Source organism: Mytilus californianus, unplaced genomic scaffold (genome assembly GCF_021869535.1).
Source record: "Mytilus californianus isolate M0D057914Y unplaced genomic scaffold, xbMytCali1.0.p SCAF_4, whole genome shotgun sequence".
In the NCBI taxonomy this organism is placed as follows: Eukaryota; Metazoa; Mollusca; class Bivalvia; order Mytilida; family Mytilidae; genus Mytilus; species Mytilus californianus.
In genome coordinates this window covers 94,238,584-94,255,677 of record NW_026262690.1, presented here as the reverse complement: position 1 = coordinate 94,255,677, position 17,094 = coordinate 94,238,584, and the positions used below count along the sequence as shown (strand labels likewise).

Below are 17,094 nucleotides of genomic sequence, written 5' to 3'. Positions count from 1 at the left end.
AAATGCATGATTTTATGTATATGTGATAACTGCTTTAATATAATGACTAGCTGAGCAATCTGATTAAAACACAGATTCTATGTCCACGCTTCCCTTACAAGGATCTGACAACACTAGGTCCTACTTTCTGTTCTGATAAATTTTATATCGACCAATGTAATTGTAAGATCAGAAAATCCGTGAAAAAAAGATACCCTGAACCACAACTTTATTTTCTCTGTAAAAATGAAAAAAATACAGGAAAATTTGGTCATCTTTATTTCAATTACTTTTTCATGCAAAGTTTCGAGACCTGCGTACTTAATCCATTGACATAATTAAATCTTTTTTTAGCCTTTAGACAATAAATCCCGAGCAAAATGAGAATATGAGAAAAAAAATCCAATTATTTCCATCTCTGCTAAAACCTATATTAAAAGTCAAACCAAGGCACTGTAATAAACTATCAATTTAATTTTCAGGCTGCCCATTAAGGTTGAATATCAATTATAACAGAAATATGACCTACTTTTGTTCCAATTTCTATTTCCAATGATAGCATTTGTAAAAATTTGTTGAAATATTCTTTCTTGCTGATTTAATAATAAGACATTTTTTTCAGCAGTTTAATCAAACTGACTTATACTCTTAATTCTCAGTGAAATGCATCAATTCAATGGACAGTTTCTTGTAGATATTATTGCGAACCCAATGAAAGTTTTCCACAGTGCCATCTCTATCTTGACCAGGTATTTAAACTTTTGCAAGTTCACCTGTCCTATTGAATGAATACAATAGCTATTTTTCTCTGTGTAGTTTATTCACTGGGACCTTTAAATTTCTTCTAAGAGAAATCTATCATTCATTGATTAAATTACCTGTGTAAAAAAAAATTCTTATATATAGACAAAAATACTTTTTTTATACTCATTAATTGCCTGTGCTGATGTATTTATTCAATATTAATAATATATTTTCATTCAGTTTAATATAAACATTGATTCAATCATAAAAAGTTGATTTCTAACAAAAGTTTTATCAATGTTCCTATTGAAATTTGATTTTTTTTTGTTTAGTTATAGAATACATTTATTGCGAACCCAATGAAAGTTTTCCACAGTGCCATCTCTATCTTGACCAGGTATTTAAACTTTTGCAAGTTCACCTGTCCTATTGAATGAATACAATAGCTATTGTTCTCTGTGTAGTTTATTCACTGGGACCTTTAAATTTCTTCTAAGAGAAATCTATCATTCATTGATTAAATTACCTGTGTAAAAAAAAATTCTTATATACAGACAAAAATACTTTTTTTATACTCATTAATTGCGTGTGCTGATGTATTTATTCAATATTAATAATATATTTTCATTCAGTTTAATATAAACATTGATTCAATCCTAAAAAGTTGATTTCTAACAAAAGTTTTATCAATGTTCCTATTGAAATTTGATTTTTTTTTGTTTAGTTATAGAATACATTTAAGAAGATCTTAATTTGAAACATCATTATTTTCAAGTTCTTATTCATGTCAAACAAATTTTTTTTTAAAAGGAACAATGTTGAAAGTTTTGTCAGAAATCAAATTTTTATGATTGAATCAATGTTTATATTAAACTGAATGAAAATATATTATTAATATTGACTAACTACATCATCACATGCAGTTAATGAGTATAAAAACAGTATTTTTGTCTATATATAAGAATTTTTTTTTACTCAGGTAATTTAATCAATGAATGATAGATTTCTCTTAGAAGAAATTTAAAGGTCCCAGAGAATAAACTACACAGAGAACAATAGCTATTGTATCTATTCAATAGGACAGGTGAACTTGCAAAAGTTTAAATACCTGGTCAAGATAGAGATGGCACTGTGGAAAACTTTCATTGGGTTCGCAATAAGAAGATCTTAATTTGAAACATCATTATTTTCAAGTTCTTATTCATGTCAAACAAATTTTTTTTTAAAAGGAACAATGTTGAAAGTTTTGTCAGAAATCAAATTTTTATGATTGAATCAATGTTTATATTAAACTGAATGAAAATATATTATTAATATTGAATAACTACATCATCACATGCAGGTAATGAGTATAAAAACAGTATTTTTGTCTATATATAAGAAATTTTTTTTACTCAGGTAATTTAATCAATGAATGATAGATTTCTCTTAGAAGAAATTTAAAGGTCCTAGAGAATAAACTACACAGAGAACAATAGCTATTGTATCTATTCAATAGGACAGGTGAACTTGCAAAAGTTTAAATACCTGGTCAAGATAGAGATGGCACTGTGGAAAACTTTCATTGGGTTCGCAATAATGGCTGGTATACTCCAACACCCTGATTCTAATCTCTTTAACTCATAAATAAGATTTAAAGAATTGGATGCAACAAAACTGTAGCCTTTTGCCATTTATGTGGACTTGTCATATTTTAAAACAGTAAAACATCTATTCACGATCTTCACTATTAAAAACACAAGCCCTACAGCCCCGTCCAGTAAAAATTTTGTAGGACTAGTAAAGCTTTCCTGATAAGAGTCATATAATTTTAACAATATTTTATATAAGGCTTTATTTGTGTTTTTGTTTTTTGTCAAATTTTTTTGGGAAAGTTTGTAATACTTCCCAATGTTCACAGATATGACAAAATTCCTGTTTTCCATGGGAAAAACCCAAAAACCATTTGAATAAAAAAATATCGGATGGCATACAGTGCTTTTAGATACTTACGATTCTATAAACATTTCATCGAAATGTGTGACTGCGATCACTGATACAATAAGTGAACTTACAAAAAACAAATGATTAAGGATTATCAAAAACTACAATCACTATATACTCTTCATTTAAAGCAGGGGAATAAATATAATGTGAAAATTTGTTGAAATATCTTTATTTGCTGATTTAATAATAATAAGATGTTTTTTAATCAGTTGAATTAAATTCACTTATAAGCTTCATTCTTAATGAAATGCATCATTTTAATGGACAGTTTCTTATAGATATGAAGATTGTTACTCAAACAGTGTGTTAGAACAATTAGGCCACTTGCTTAAAAATGTTTCAATAAGAGCTGGTCAATTCTTCTAAGATTGTTGAAACAAATCTATTGAAAAATATTAGCTGTTAAAAATCGGGACAAAGCAGTCTAAATCAGTATGCTTTACCATAGTTTTCCTTAAGGTTACATTTATAAAACTGAAAATTATGTAAAAATCTTTTGATATTTATAGTATCTTTTAAACAGATTAAATAAAACTTTATTGGACTTAAGAAGATTTAGAGCTCGACATGATGCATAGACATCTGTCTTTTGTTAAAGACTGTATTGTTGACCTTCACATGACTTTGGGTTATTTACATGATGCTTATTTTTATTAGGTTTCTGTCTCATTCAAGTATAGTTAATAATCCCGACATCACTTTTTATTCAAAACATGAGTGATTTCATGAGAATAATTTTGAAATTTATACAAGTTTTCTTACACCTGGTCATATGTCTACTCTATTTTGAACAAAAACTATTAGAAATTGATAGATGTTGTAATCAAATGACATCTGACCGGCTGCAACAAAACATGTATGAGGTCGCAGCTTTTCTGCTCTGAGTCATCAGAAATTGACTGTTAACATATTTAATTACAACTTATTGGACATTAACATGCTTAACTTCACTTCTGATCCTACAGTTTTGTATTTCCATGGTGATAACTGAAAAAGTCAATTCTCAAAATGTCACACTATAATTCAATTTATCACAATATAATATGGCTGTCAGTTGGTTTCTGGTAGGAAGCGATTTTACTTCATTCAATTTTTCATTTTTTATTTAATAAATCTTTAGAGCTCAAATTCAATATAATCCAAAGTCAATCACAATTCATAAAACAGTATAAAATATTACCTTGGTATAAAACAAACATGGCTCCTTGAAGCAAAGATTTTGGCCCTGGAAATAGTCTTCAAACAAGCACTTAAGATATTTTATTAGAAACCAATTTCTTGATTAGAGAAGTTTTTAGTAGACTATAATAATTCTTTGTTAATGGCCACTTGAAATGACGTCAATACGATTTAGAAAGGAATTATATCACTATTTACACGACCAGAAGTCAAACAAAAGAATCTGATAGATGGACACTCACTTTTTTAATTCATTAAACCCCACCTCATATAGACAATAAATTGGTGAAAACAAAAATAGGAACAAAACGTAAGAGACGCTTTCTAGAGATTCTAGTGAAATCAATACACCATTCTTTCTGATTTGTAATTGAAGATTTATCTATAAGGGGCTTGCTGCAAAAAATCTATAGTTGTTAGCTTAAAAATTTCTTTGAAACTGAAATAGCCCGTGTTTAATCTGTTATAAACCATCATCTGTCATTCTGTGTTTAATGGACATAATTAAACCATCCACAGAAAATTATTTAGCAAGGGAAGTACAAGGCAAATTAGATTAGATTTACGATTCCATCAATAGTTCAAGAAAAAATAAACAAATCAGTTATTTCATCATTCCTTAACAACTTTCCAGCAATGAATGACTTTTTTCTATACATCTGTATAAATGCCAGCATAGCTATACTTCCAAATATTCTAATAGTGTTTTCTAAAATTAAATACCTTGATAAGAGATGTCATTTTATGATTAGTATTTTATGGTGCCTGCATAGTCATTAAATTCAAAAGATCGCAGTAAATGCAAAGAACAACAATTCTTTATCGTTGAAAAATCATCTGTCAGTTATGGAATATCTGTTTCACAGATGAAGACAGATATGTTCCAATTGTCGTAATTACAATCTCGTCCCTTTCCCCCAAATGTGACCTACTGAATTAGAATATCACCGGGTTTGTACTTACATGAGCAACACGATAGGTGCCACATGTGGAGCAGGATCTGCTTTATCCCTTCTGGAGCACCTGAGATCACCTCCAGTTTTTGGTGGGGTTCGTGTTGCTCAGTCTTTAGTTTTCTATGTTGTTTTGTGTACTGTTGTTTGTCTGTGTGTCCTTTTCTGTTTTAGCCATGGCATTGTCAGTTTATTTTCGACTTACTGTAAACCAACATATTTTCGCGAGCGATTTATTTTCGCGACTTTCGGGAGTAGTAAAATAACGCAAATATAAATCGTCGCGAAAATGTAAAACTTGGAAGTTTCCTTATTTAACTGCATCAATCAAATTTGAAAATCACGAAATTAAATCGCCACGAAATGGGCTAATAAGGGCTAAATGCGAAATAAAGTATCCGCGAAAATAAGTTGTTTTACAGTATGAGTTTGAATGTCCCTTTGGTATCCTTCGCCTCTCTTCCACTAAGTGTTTTTCTTTTTTCCACGTTATGTTATTGGGTTGCTGTCTCATTCACCTTTAATCAATTTTCCATTAAATTAACTTAAAACCAACGACAGCCACTGAACTACAGGCTTCTGACTTTTAAGAGACTATTGAAGATCTGCCATCAAAACGAAATACCCCAAATGTCTTAAATAAATGTTAAGTTATATCTTAATAGATCACTTACTTGGCATGGGTGTATTTCTGAAGTTTTATTAGCATTTGTAATCGTAATTAGTGAAATTCAGAACATAACATAAAAATCCGTTCAGAAAAAAAAACCACAGAACTCTAATAGACAACAAAAACACGGGTATCATTAAATATGCGTATTACATGTATTATTGTTTCAAAGAATGCCTGCAATTATTGAAAGCAAGCTTAAATAACTTTTATCTGCTGAAATAGATATCATGTTGTTCTACACTCCAATATGATCTAATATCAGCTCTACTTCTTTGGATTAGATTTCATTCTGCAAATTTATCAAAAGTGAAGGAAGACATGAATTTTGTGAAATGTCATATGTATATTTGTACAGAATTTCAAAAAAAAAAAAAGAAAAAAAAAAAAGGAGAACATTATAGTCTTATTTCAAACTATAAATAAACAAACTGATATTACTGTGATAAAGAAATGTTGCTTTTCACAAAAAGTAGAAGATTAAAGAGAAGAATAAATAAAAGCAAATGACAAAAGTTCAATAGAACAGCAACCAAGCAATGAAAAATAAATATCCACATGAAAACATGATGCAAATGACTGTTGAGATAATTCTAAAAACAAGAATATGTGTCCATGGGATACCATACCTCACTAGCACTATCACATTTTGTATGTTCAGTGAATCATAAATCCTGAGTTTGGAATATATTCTAATAAGGTCAAATCATCGTGAATGTTAGTAATAAATTTAAAGATTTTGTGACCACAGCTTCATGGTAAACTTCCTTATATCAAAACTTTAAGCTGATATGAGATGGACTAATGAATGAACTGATGCACAGCCGTGAAACATAAACCCTTTTATAGTGCTATCTTAGCCAGTACATAAAACATGTACTTCAAAGTCATGAGGAATCAGTCTTGACAGCACTGAAAGTCAATTTTGAGGAATTAAAAAAAAATACATATAAACTTTATATGAATAACAGTGGATGAGGGGTGATATGTCAATGAAACAGCCACCCAACAAGACAACAAAAAAACAGAAAAGATATCAGGAGGAGTCCATTTATCTGATATTTTTTTTATTATTAAATATCAGCTTCATGGAAAAAAAACCCAACCAGATTTATATAAATTCTAGCTTTTTTCATGTGCTCAGTATTTCCTACAAAAAAACATGTCCTAAATGGACCAATTTGTTATCATTTACATCTGCATCTAGTTCAGGCTTTGCCCACACCTAGACCTATAAAATTTAATTTTCTATCCAAGATAAAGCACTACTCCTTTCAGGGCCTCTTTACCCATACACCATTTTCTATCCCAGTTAGAGCCTTTAGAGCACTACTCCTTTCAGTGCCTCTTTACCCATACAATACCATTTTCTATCCCAGTTAGAGCCTTTAGAGCACTATTCCTTTCAGGGCCTCTTTACCCATACACCATTTTCTATCCCAGTTAGAGCCCTTAGAGCACTACTCCTTTCAGGGCCTCTTTACCTGTACAACATCATTTTCTATCCCAGTTAGAGCCTTTAGAGCACTACTCCTTTCAGGGCCTCTTTACCCATACAACACCATTTTCTATCAAAGTTAGAGCCTTTAGAGCACTACTCCTTTCAAGGCCTCTTTACCCATACAACACCATTTTCTATCCCTGTTAGAGCCTTTAGAACACTACTCCTTTCAGGGCCTCTTTACCCATACAACACCATTTTCTATCCCAGTTAGAGCCTTTAGAGCACTACTCCTTTCAAGGCCCTTTTACCCATACACTATTTTCTATACCAGTTAGAGCCCTACTCCTTTCAGGGCCCCTTCACCCATAAGACACTATTTTCCATTGCACTCGTTTTTCTACATTCTGGTAAAACTTTTCCTCAACTAACAATTTAATTGTCAACGACCTAATCTCTATACCACATAATAAATAAAAATAGTAAATCACAAAACAAATGCACTGACTTTTCTGCTGTTATACAAAATCATAGACTGCGTTTGAATGGATATCAAAGAAACAGAAAGGAATCTAATTAAATCACTGCTGTACAAGTTGAAAGTGATATTGACGATTGAAAATGCATCTGCATTGTATGTTGTAATGGGATTATTATGGTACTGACAAGGAAAGAAGCATCTCATACACAAGTCTCATTCATTACAGGATTAAGTTGAAAGTATGTAAAATTTTCCTATCAATATATGCACATTGACTACATTCTGACAATTGGCATTGATTACATCTAAGTTAATTCCTTTAAATTGAAATAGAAAGTCATTGGCACTGTCTCCAATATAGCACTGAAACCACTAACCGGATAAAACCAAATTTTTTATCTTCAGTTTTTTTCACATTGTTTTTTTCAATGTGATTTTTCATGGTTTCCTATATGAAGGAAGAATTGAGATGTAATATCCCATTCAATTTAAATTCTTAACTAGTTGACTCGAAAACAACAAAACAACAGCAAATAAATCATCTCCACTCAAACTCAATACTGTAATTGTAACTTTTGATGGGGAAAATGCAAATATTTAGAGAAACATGTACAAACAAGAGGCTCTCAAGAGCCTGAATCGCTCACCTGTATTTCAGAGGAGAAGATTTTTAAATGTTAGCAAACTTGATGAACTAATTGTGTAAAATTGTCTTTAAAGGGCAATAACTCCTTAAGGGGTCAATTGACAATTTTGGTCATATTAACTTTTTTGTAGATCTTACTTTGCTGAACATTATTGCTGCTTACAGTTTATATATATATCTATGATAATATTCAAAATAATAACAAAAAACTGCAAAATTTTGTTAAAACTACCAATTCGGTGGCAGCAACCCAACAATGGGTTTTCGATTCGTCTGATAATTTCAGGGCCGATAGATCTTGACCAATTGAACAATTTTACCCCATGTCAGATTTGCTCTAAAAGCTTTAGTTTTTGAGATATAAGCCAAAAACTGCATTTTACCCCTATGTTCTATTTTTAGCCATGGCGGCCATGTTTGTCGATGGATCAAAACTTCGGATACAATTCATAAACTAGATACCCTAAGGAACATTTAATTTAAAGTTTGAAGGTATTTGGCCCAGTAGCTCAGAGGAGAAGATTTTTGAAATAGTTTACGACGACAGATGACAACAGACGACGGACGCCAAGTGATGGCATAAGCTCACATGGGGCCCTTTGGGCCCGGTGAGCTCATAAAAAGATTGAAAGTTCTCTGGATCATAGCTTTAAGAAAAAAACGCAAAATGAAAAGTACAAAAGATCTAGGGTTTTTATTAGTAAATGCTTTAAAAAAAAATTGAAAACAAAATGGTTGCTCTTAAATATGAATTAATGAATTCATATTGCAATTGAAAAAGTGTATTGCCAATTGATATTGTAAAAAGGTCAAAACTTCATGCATAAGCAATTACATTAGCACATTAAAGAAGAAAAATTTAAAGATGTCTCAAAATACATGTACATGATGTATAAGCAAAGCGAAAAAAAAATATTTTTAATTTCATGAAGAGCTGTTTTGAAAAATATATGATAATGAACCTGAAACTATCAATAAGGCTGATCTCAGATAAAGGTAAAGTCACATGCAGTACAATCTGCTTACCCCTCCTGAGCACCTGAGAACACCCCAGTTTTTTTGTGGGCTTTGTGTTGGTCAGTCTTTAGTTTTCTCTGTTGTGTTTTGTATACCTTTGTTTGTCTTTCGGTTTTTCATATTTTGCCGTGGCATTGTCAGTTTGTTTTCGACTAATGAGTTTGAATATCCTTTGATATACTTCACCTCTTTTTCGCCAGAAGCAGCTTTTTCACCTGAGCAATTATCGATTAAATATCTAACAAATCTGTAAATAGCCTCTACCCTATGGAAACAGTGTAAAATCCAAATTGATCTCAACAGTTTCAAGAATATTAATCAACACATGTATAATTTTTGGTATAATGCATCATTTTAACATGTAAGTAAAATTATGACCAAATGGATATTGACTTTACACCTTTTGTAATTACTGATGTCTATAAACATAAGATTGTCACAGTATGATATTTAGGTATAATAGCCTCATCTTGAGAGAAATAATGACCAAATGGATATTGACCCACTTTCTTTTGTCTTGTGATGTCTTTAAACATAAGTTTGTCTCCGAATGATAAATTGCGAGATTTGTCAGGATAATCCTTCTTATTTAAGTGACATCACAATTCTCTAGAATTATTAAAAAATGTGATTACATGAATTCCTTTACATACAGTGGATTCTTATTATTCCTTGGATACCAAATTTTTTCGTGGATTTAGTGGCTGCAGGTGAACAACGAATTTAAATATCCAACGAATGACACATTTTCTATAAGGTTATATGCACACTTTGACAAAACCACGAAGTCAAATATCCACGAAAATGCAAGTTTTCCTCAATCAACCAAAATTGGCACAAATTAAAATGAATGAATATACAGTATACTGTGTATCAGTAGTAAATACAATTGAATTTCATAGAATATAAGCATCTATGCTTTGCACTAAGATTTGCAATTAAATTTCTAAATGTACAAACAAACAAAAATCAGTCTCTTTATGTTATACATGTACATAGAAATCATTTTGACTTCCATCAACCATAAAGATAAGGAATTCCTCATTTCATAAACAAGTCTGTATTCTTTGTCTGCTAACCTGTCCTTCTATTTGCCAATGCTTGTTACTTGTTAATTAACACTAAGTTCTCATTTCTTACTAATGGAAATTTTGAATCAAATTAGTAGGATGATTTAGAAAAAGATTACAATAAACTGTTATCACAGAGATATGTCTCGTCTTTTTTGCAATTTTGATAACGCAAATGTTGAAATTAAAATAGCAATACTTTAACATGTAAGTTATGCAAATATTCAAAGTCGATGAACCATGACTGAAGGTACATGGGTAAACAATCTCCATGGAATGAGATGTGCCAATGCTAATACAACTGCATACCAAATACCATTGACTTATTATAAGTCATTCCCTTTAAACAAACCTAAACACAAACATTAACTTGTAAACTATGTAAAAGTTTCAAAGTCAATGAACCATGATCAGGGGTGGGGCTATATAATCTCCATGGAAACTATACTTGTAAATGCCAATAAATTTGCATACCAAATATCATTGACTTAACATTAGCAGTTCATCTTAAACTGATCTAATCACAAACTAATACATGTAAACTAAGCAAAAGTTTCAAAGTATATAGACCATGACTGAGGGGGCGGGGCCAAATATTCTCCATGGAAATGAGATGTGCTAATGCTTATACAGCTGAGCACCAATTAACATTGCCCTACCACTGATGGTTCCCCTTGAACTGACCTAATCACAAACTAATACATGTTAACTTAGCAAAATTTTCAAAGTCTATAGACCATGACTAAGGGGGCGGAGCCAAATAATCTCCATGGAAATGAGATATGCCAATGCTTATACAATTGCATACCAAATATCATTGACCTACCACTAGTGGTTCCCCATAAATTGACCTAATCACAAACTAATACATGTAAACTATGAAAAGTTTCAAAGTCAATAGACCTTGACTAAGGGGGCGGGGCCAAATAATCTCCATGGTAATGAGATGTGCCAATGCTAATACAACTGTATACCAAATATCATTGACCTACCACTAGTGGTTCACCATGAACTAGACCTAATCACAAACTAATACATTGTTGACGCCTTCACCGCCGCCGAAACAGCATACCTATGTCTTGCTTTTTGACTCAGTCAAGGCGAGACAAAAATGTGGAAAGTTAATTGACTGCTAAATACACAACTTACACATCCAAATTATAAGACCTCTAAACCAGGTGAGCTAACCAAAACCTTACTTAAATGTCTACCAATCTACCTACAATAACTTTCTTTAATGTATTGAAGTTTACATGTATCAGGCAGTATAATCATTGTTGGATTTACTACCGGTACTTAAAACTGGAGAAAATAACCGTTATAAAATGTCTACCCATCTACGTATAATTACCTTCGTCAATGTATTGAAGTATACATGTATAATCATTGTTTGATTTGCTATAATATGAAACTGAAGAAAATAAGACAATTATAAACCATACTTAAATCTATGAGAATGGAAAAAATATATGTATAGATTTTATTACAATATCCTGATACTTATCTATTGTAGATAGCTAAGCAATGCCTTTCTAAAATTAAAATGTGAATACCAATATTACAAATAATGGTTTAAAGCAATAGAATCTGCTTCTCTAATCACTTAATGAATATAGTTTAACTTTAATATTGTGAAAACTGAATGGATCAGGCATAAAAAAAAGAGTCAGAAGACACCAAGGTGACATTCAAAACTCATATATATTTTAAAAGTATAAGTTTAAGAAAAACTGACAATGCTATGGCAAAAAAGGCAAAGATGAAAAGACAAACAAGTCCCCCTAACATTACAAAGAAAACAAAAGATGAGCAACACAAAAACCCACCGAAAACCAGGTGATCTCAGGTGCCCCAAAAGGGTAAGCAGTTTCTGCTCCACAGCTGGCACCTGTTATGTTGCTCATGTAAGTACAAACTGGCGATGAAGTCTAATTCTCTGATGTCACTTAAAGACACTTTCGAGGAAGAAAAACAAGCAAACAATGGAAATGGTCAGAACTCGCCTCATAAAACATGAAAAAGACGTAGGAACAATTTTTTTCACAAGATATTATTGACATCAAATTAGCGCCTTGTTTTCTGTTGTAATACATGTATCATACTATCACATCATATCAGGTTACAGAATCAATCTAATAAAAAAAATATACTGGAGCAGGTGTTTATGTGCTAATTCTAAAGGCCAATCGACATGTATTACACAATACTGAATTATTAGCTAAGTTTTTTGTTCTGGCTGAAAAGTAAATGAGGACTTAGTACTGCCTTTCTCCATTCCTTTTACATCTTCCATTCCCAGATTATTTAGCGATTAGGATTCTGAGAAGATATTTTTTTCTCAGTCATACCCCTGAACTTGTTTGTCAAGTCTTTATTAAACAGTCTTTAGAACTGAGGGCGACAGACCTGGCCGGCCCATGTCAGACAAAGTTCATGATAACTATTGTCAGTTTAATCTTAAATCTGTGTATCATGTGAATTGTTTATTTGTGTATTCTTTTATGTAAGTATGTATTTTGTTTGTTATTGCTTGACCCTTATGGATGTAATATTGCAATAAAGATTACTGAAAAAGACATATAAAACTAAGATGATGTGGTATGATTACCAATGAGACAAATATCAACCAGAGACTAAAGGACACTAACATTAGCAACTATAGGTCATTGTTCTGCCTTCAACAATGAGCATTATCACAATTTCAGTTTAAAGAAAATTCTGTTTTATGTTTGGTGCAGATAAGTCAAATTTCACAGCAGGTTATAAAAGATCTAACTAGAAGTTTGAGAAAAAAAATGTGGAAACAAAATTAACCCTGTTGTATAAAACTTCAAACTATCTTAGCATTAATCCTATTTTGATATACCAGTATCTAACATGAGTCAGATTTTTTATAACATTGACAAAAACGTGATTCTTAAAGGTTACAGATAGTGCTTAATTATACTCCAATCAAAGTTCTTTTCTGGATTAAACTTCATGTTTCACTCAAAGAAAAACTGAAGAATTACAAAAACATTACGCTGCTGTCTCATTGATGTTTATCCCACATCTCCTTTTACTATATGACTAATTATAATGAAATAAAAACAAGCCTTAAACAACAACTAGAATCATGACTGACAACTATTCAAAATCTCCATGGGGGAAGCACAAGAGGACCTAATACATCACTTATATATGTCAAAATTTCTTTAATCTAATATACTTAGGTTTTTATGTGCTTAAACACTATTTTAATTAACTCCTTTGAAAGAATGTTTATGAGGTTTTTAGATCTTATAAAAAAAGATTTTAAAAGTAAGACAAAAACCTCTCATTGGAGGAAACCTCCCATAAATAGTAAAAATTGGAAGTATTCTAAGAATCTTATCATAGCATACACCTTACATAGGTCAACCAATTTTCTAGCAAGTTATTCATCAAAGCATGTTTAAAAAATATCAGGTGTTGCAAACAAAATGTTCAAGTGGAATACAGGTAAATCTAAAATACTGGCAAATCTAAAGTTATGTCACCTGAACCAAGTTGAACATTATTGATTTAAATACAGTAGAATTATTCAAATAGCTCAACATAGAATTCAAGTTGAACTAACATGAATTGCAAGAAAAAACTGGTTGATACGTGTACAGTTTTGGTTGTAAAAGTGAAAATTTAGAAGAAAAAAATACTGCGCAATGAACACTTTTTGAATACAACTCTCAACCAAAACTTTTCCCCATCTTTTAACCAATTCAAATGTACTGTGATGCAAATTTAATTAATACATTTTATCATATATTCTGCAATAAAATGTGAAAGCAAGTATATGTGTTTGGTAACGTTTTTTCTAAGGTGTTTATACAGTGCCTCTTTTCCATAAAAAAAAAGGTAAAAAATGTAAAAACTACATAAAAAAAAACAACAACAAAATGACAGCAAAGAATTCACAGATTTTTCAACCACTTCTGATAAATATCAAAATACAAAAAATTCAATATTTTTTTTATTTCTAAGGGAGTTAATAACTAAATAATAAAAAAAATTGTATAAATTATTTCATATGCCCTTAACTTCAAACCTAAATTCAAAAAGGTTAATTCATAAAATTTAACAACAAGTGTTCATAATGACCTCAACTTCAACGAGCATTTTTTACGTCTTTATCTAAATTTCATTAAGTGTGGCATTCCTATTGATATGCCATATAAAAAAACACCCAAGTAATTAAATCTGGTCACGTATGGTAATACAAGAGTGGAGTATTCAGAGAAAAAAAATCCATACCTTTTTGTTGTTTTCATCTTATAGTTATGGCTTAATTAAAACTGAGGTAAAACCTGTTTCTACTGAAGCGACCATAAATGGAACCATTGACGTTTTTTCAAATTATTTAATGATCTACATGACATACTCATTTGTTTTTATGTTTAAAAAGACAGCCATTCAACTTTTATGATTCTTATACAATTTTCAAAATTTTTTTTTTACAAATTCTATTTTAATAAGTGAAATATTGTGTGTTTAAAAGAAAATAAAGACCTACCTTGTATCGAATCTTCATCTTTATTATCTCTAGGAGTACCCTGTAAATACAGAGAAATTATCTTGTCAATAAATCAAGGAGAAAAAATCCTAAATCAATAGTATAAAACAACAAAGCATAAACCTACCATTAAATGGCAGCAGAATTTTTTCATCAACCATGAATTAAATCTTTGCATTTAAATTTTCATTGACACAAATTCTCCCGTAAAATCGTAACGATATATTCCCAGTCGGTGACGATAAGGACGGTCTTCAAACAAGTGATCGTTAATTGCAATTTCCTCTATCGTATTCCTTACATCTCAATTCTGTTGACCGAGCAGTTCATTAACTGGTTAATGTCACAGATCCATTACAATCGTAACCAAATGAGCGACAATACTATAACAAGAAGATTATAACGCCTTTCTCTCAACGTCCACTAGGTTTCACATTTGTATCCAAATCGGACAAAACACAATTATCTTGTAAATGGTAGTCAGAATTTTCTTTGTACTGTGCATCTTAATTTAGGAACCGATAGGAAACAATAGAGAAGATTCCAATATGATGGAATTTTTATGAATCAGCTTTTTTGTTAGAACGCGGAAGAATAATATAAAAAGATTATCAATATTTCTCAATCACAGTTCTTATTCTGCTTTATAATCTGTACTCTATATTTAGATAGTTATAAACACCCCCATTTCTCATGAACATCAGATGAGTTATTTTTGTCTTTTAGAATTAATTAAATATTTCTATAAACTGAAACAAATAAAATTTATAGAATCAAGATTGCTGGGGCCCATACATTTACCTTAAATATTTCTATAAACTGAAACAAATGAAATTTATAGAATCAAGATTGCTGAGGCCCATGCATTTGACTCTTATTTTAGAGTCAAGTGTCATGTGTAGGCAGATAGAAAAACACCTACTTACTTTTTGTTAAGTTAAAAATATACAGCTGTACGTAAATACAATTTCCTTATTTGAAATTAGAAAAGAGAAACTGTATAGAATGCGCTGTGAACTTTTCAAAATATGGTGAAAATTCATCAAAGATACTAGGATTATTTCTTATATGCCGAACTCATCAGTGTCGCTGGAAAGCCAAATCAATTATCTATCTTAAGGACATCTATGCCTGGGGGTAGAAAACCCAAATGTTTTGTCTTATTGAAACGTTTTATTAATAGTATATTGACAGACAATTAGAGTATCAACGATATCGCATGACAGCACAGAATCCCTGAATACTGAGCTGGTGATAATGTACCCTCCAAGATGAAAGTCAGTTTCAACTCAATGCAGTTGTTTAAAACCTCATCAACGATAACCAATTTATGATTTTATACTGTAAATTCAGAATTATTGTGTGCATTTATTATTGCAATTTTTGAAGAATGGACAAAAATGTGAGATTAATTATTGCGAGTTCAGGAATCTGCATACAGATTTATGTATCAGATATCAGAATGCGTGTTCTTTAAATATTATTGCGTTCATCATACAATTGCATTATTCGTGTTAATAAAAACCTTGCAATAATTTCTGAATTTACAGTATGCTAGATACATGTATGTCTACATAAACACTCTTCAGGCACCTGAATAAAAAAAAGTTAAAAGGCCAAATCAATTATACAATGTAAGTATAAAGAGCATTAAAAACCAAAACTTCCAAAAATATTTTATTGACAGTAAATGACCACAACATTGATGAGGGAGGTAAAAAGGGGGGGGGGGGTATCTGCACGGAAGAACGTGAAATAAAATTGCCATTTCACGATGAACAAACAATTAAAAATTTCTTGCACGTTGATCTTTTTACTGATTTCACGAAACACGGTGAAAAATAAACCTTTTTCACGGTTGCACGTGAAATAAAAATGGCAAAACACGTTGCACGAAAATAACCCTTTACCACCCTCATTGATATTTCATGACAGCATAGGACCACTGAATACTGGGCTGGTGATACCCTCGTGACCAAATATTCACCAGTTGGCATCAACCCAGTTGTTTTAAATTTATCACAAATACCAGCCCATATAGAGACAACTAATGATATACAAAATATTATTTATCTACTATTCCTTCATTCTAGAAAAAAAAATAGCTTCCCATGTTATTTGCTTACCATACATATAACTTATCTTTTGTGAAATTCATTGTACACAAGACAATTGGCATTAAATGTGAACTCAAAACATGATAGAAGACAAAATAAAAAAATTCTGGCATATTTTCTTATTCAAATTGAGAAATTGGATTACCAAAAGTCTAGTTTTTATATATAATAGGTGATTGAGTGAAATCATTAAGTTGTTTATCATATGACCAGCCTAAAAACTAAAAACCATCCAATCATTTATAGATTCAAATGGTCCCTCAGAGCTTCTAAAAAATTTTGA

At 31.0% G+C, this 17,094-nt stretch overlaps 2 protein-coding genes across 7 annotated transcripts in view; one reads left to right on the top strand and one right to left on the bottom strand.

Annotated features, from left to right (window-relative positions):
• The window catches only part of LOC127698854 (aftiphilin-like), a 538,231-nt gene that overhangs the window by 172,079 nt on the left and 349,058 nt on the right, over positions 1 to 17,094 (top strand). The window lies entirely within an intron of this gene.
• The window catches only part of LOC127698874 (uncharacterized), a 101,630-nt gene that overhangs the window by 25,933 nt on the left and 58,603 nt on the right, over positions 1 to 17,094 (bottom strand). For all 6 annotated transcript variants that reach the window (XR_007980973.1, XM_052202580.1, XM_052202584.1 and 3 more), the window contains one exon: positions 14,695 to 14,734. Coding sequence is in view for 5 of the 6 variants with exons in the window: in XM_052202580.1 (XP_052058540.1) it covers positions 14,695 to 14,734 (40 nt within the window). In the remaining variant the exon portion in view is untranslated. The remainder of the gene's footprint in view (positions 1 to 14,694; positions 14,735 to 17,094) is intronic.